Source organism: Odontomachus brunneus, unplaced genomic scaffold (assembly GCF_010583005.1).
Source record: "Odontomachus brunneus isolate Ranch 3 - 2012 unplaced genomic scaffold, Obru_v1 Obru_scaffold_062, whole genome shotgun sequence".
NCBI lineage: Eukaryota > Metazoa > Arthropoda > Insecta > Hymenoptera > Formicidae > Odontomachus > Odontomachus brunneus.
This window is the reverse complement of record NW_022639512.1, coordinates 1,107,796-1,110,720: the sequence shown is the minus strand read 5'-3', so window position 1 is coordinate 1,110,720 and position 2,925 is coordinate 1,107,796. Positions and strand designations below refer to the sequence as shown.

The following is a 2,925-nucleotide window of genomic DNA, read 5'->3' as shown; positions in this document are numbered from 1 at the left end:
TCGTCACTTTTAAACGGTAAGGAACAAAAACAATATATCTAGACTACAAATCCTCCATCACAGCCCTATTTTAACCTAAATAGCTTATTACATATGTGATAAAAAAAGTGACGAAAATAGTGTGGTGTTTGAGGGTTAATATGTCCATGATTAGAAAAATGTAAAATATTAATTAAACTTTTCTTTGGTTTCCGGTGTACAGCCATCTTTGCACTTTCGTTTTTACCAACTTCAGGTCACTTTTTGGATGGTTTTTCAGGACAGCACCTATAATTTTTATTTATCATATATTTTATATCTACTATTTCATTAAAACAAAAATGCTATATTATAGAATTATACTCACAGTAAACAGCTTCCATAATTTTACTATTTGATAGTGAAATTTTGGTATCTTTAGTACCTCCCCAGCTTATTGCTCTTGCCAATTTATTATTTATTAGCAGTTTTGATACCAAGTACATAGCACATTGCCAGTCATTTCCTTGACTGATTGTGCGACCCACAAAGTATTGTACCTAAATATAAAATATTTTTGTATAAAAAGAAAATTATAAATATAATAAATTTTATTTATTTTAAACGTACCACTGCAGAGAAATTCGTAGAATTATTTAAAAATTCTTCAAACGTTTCATATTCATTAACTGACTTCAGCGGAAGGGCCGGCAGGTTATTTGGTCTTAAGAGGAGACTTTCCTCTGGTGCTAAATGCGTAAGAATTTTTGTTGTGTTCATCATTACAAAATCAAGTTTACTGCTTATTTCTTGAAGCAACTCTGTCTTAACTTTGTCTACGGCAATTGTGTTATCATCTAAATAATGTAAACAAATAATAAATGTAAAATATATAATAGTAAATAAAATTTTAAATTCTTTAAATATATACATACTTGTTGATTGATTCTTACTGGAAGAAACAAATGTTCTAAATGAATTATTGTAGTTTGCATCATGAGACCTATTTTCTTTAGAATGCTCGCTACTTGATATAGGTGTAATCTCAGAGTGTTCCTTATTTAAATAAGTAGATTGACATAACTCCTGCGAGATACTTTTATAAGCGTTGTCTGCTGAAGTAATAATTACTTTACTATTTTCCTTTTGTACATTTTCTGTGTATATAGAATACAATAAGAATATCATAAGTAGAAACATGAAAGAACAGCAATGTAGAAATAATTGTGCAGTTAGTAGAAATAACTTAATTTCCAAATGTTATTGAAAATAACTATAACTTACGTATTATTGGAGTGAATAGTAAAGCAGATTCTGATTGTTGAACATTATTTCCAATCATACCAGAGGTATTTGGAAAGGACATAGGAATTATTGCTTCTGTTACTGCGTGTGCAGCGGCACCTGTTTGCTTATGTATTATTTTAGTATGTGAGTGACTTTCTGTTATATTATTTACATCAACCAAATAGTCCTTTTTTGAATCATGTGTATTAATTAAATCCTTGTATTTCATAACCATAGAAATCTCCTTGTCTTGAGGAACCTTTGGTTTTCTACTATTTTTCTTGGATAGTAATGTTGCAACTTTGGCCTGAAGATCTTCTTCTAGCGTTTCCTCATTTTCACTGTCGTCAGACAGTAGTTGATTTGATGTACAACTTTTCTTAACATTGTAATGAAGATTACATTCATCTTCGGTTGACTCTATGAAATATTTCGGATTTCTCTTTCTTTTCCTTCGATGATCTATATCACTAACTTCAGTTCCTACTGTCTGATCTTCATCATTTTGAAGATTAGCTGCCTTGCGTGCTTTGTTGTATGTATCTAAAATAAACTAACAGATTTTTCGCTATAAATAATAATTACAAATTTTTACAAAAAAAATAAAGAATGTGATATAAACAGTTACCATAGCTGTGACAAAATTTAACATCATATGTAGGCCACATTTTGTCCGGTTCAGCTAAACTTAATATTAATTTTGATCGTCTATCCGTATTTCCACGTTTAGAAAAGTTTGGCCAATATGCCTTCGTACTTTTAGCAAGTAACCAAGAAGTTGGTACAACGTCGCTTGTTGGTTCAGTATCCTCATCATTTGGAAGAAAAGTAACAACTGCATACTGAAACAAACACAATTTTCTAATAACCACAAAATAAGGTGAATGTTGATTAGTTTCTAAATAATAAAAAAAACACTAACCATTATTTAAACAATATATGTGATAATATATGAATATTCGATACATAATTACATATGTACAGTATATTACATAATAATTTAAAGTTAGTTATGATTATGTATAAGAGGAATTACAACAAATTCCTCATTTTGCACACACAAAGGTAATAAAACACATTTTGCAGCAAACTGTAAAATATCCCAAGAATGAACTTCAGGATGTAGTGAGCTCACTTTCCAGATATCCAATCGTGAGGAATCACATGGATATGTGTAATAGTCAGTCATTGTGCGAAATTTCTGACCGTTTAATATTATTCTGCCTTCAAATGTATGAATAACATTTCTTAGCACCACTATTGTACTGGATTTGGTAAGAAAACATCGATCAGCTAGATTAGTGTTTAAAAGAACTCCGCCAATTTCAATAGAAGAATACATATATCCTTGCACATTATCTCTTATATTTTTGTTTAGACCATTTAACTTTACTGTTTGATCATCTGACTGAAATATTTTTGATGTTAGATGACCTTTAGTTTCAAATTCTCTATTAGCCAATTGTTGAAGAGGTTTATAAGTAGAACGCAAACAATCCTTTATTATCATGAAAAAATTTTCGTACTTAAATGCACTAAAAGAATCAATAGCACCATTTAAACGGCATTCCTCTGGCAAATGGCACAAGCTGTGCACATTATATACTATAAAATGTTTTCCAAATATTTTAATGGAGTGTTTTATAAAATGGCGAATTATCACATTAGCAATAGATATCA

The 2,925-nt window shown here is 29.9% G+C and overlaps 1 protein-coding gene across 4 annotated transcripts; it reads right to left on the bottom strand.

Moving 5' to 3' along the window:
- Window positions 1–6: 6 nt before the first annotated feature.
- Window positions 7–2,044, bottom strand: LOC116846249. 4 transcript variants are annotated; one of them, XM_032819834.1, is made up of 6 exons: window positions 1,874–2,044; window positions 1,243–1,798; window positions 894–1,115; window positions 589–815; window positions 347–518; window positions 7–267 (listed from the first exon to the last, which is right to left on the bottom strand). In XM_032819834.1, exons 1-6 carry the CDS (start codon window positions 1,898–1,900, stop codon window positions 173–175), a joined length of 1,299 nt encoding a protein of 432 aa, XP_032675725.1. In that variant the 5' UTR covers window positions 1,901–2,044; the 3' UTR covers window positions 7–172. The 4 variants fall into 4 exon arrangements, with proteins under 4 accessions (XP_032675725.1, XP_032675726.1, XP_032675727.1 ...); XM_032819835.1 differs by having other exon boundaries at window positions 589–794; XM_032819836.1 differs by having other exon boundaries at window positions 894–1,073.
- Between the last annotated feature and the right edge of the window lie 881 nt (window positions 2,045–2,925).

Bases quoted from the DNA above. Each gene is read 5' to 3' on its own strand.
- LOC116846249 (XM_032819834.1), bottom strand. From the start codon at position 1,900: ATGATGTTAAATTTTGTCACAGCTATG. The intron at 1,116-1,242 runs GTAAGTTATAGT...CTATATACACAG, and splicing joins ACTATTCACTCCAATAATAC to AAAATGTACAAAAGGAAAAT. The intron at 816-893 runs GTATGTATATAT...TACATTATTTAG, and splicing joins CAGTAAGAATCAATCAACAA to ATGATAACACAATTGCCGTA.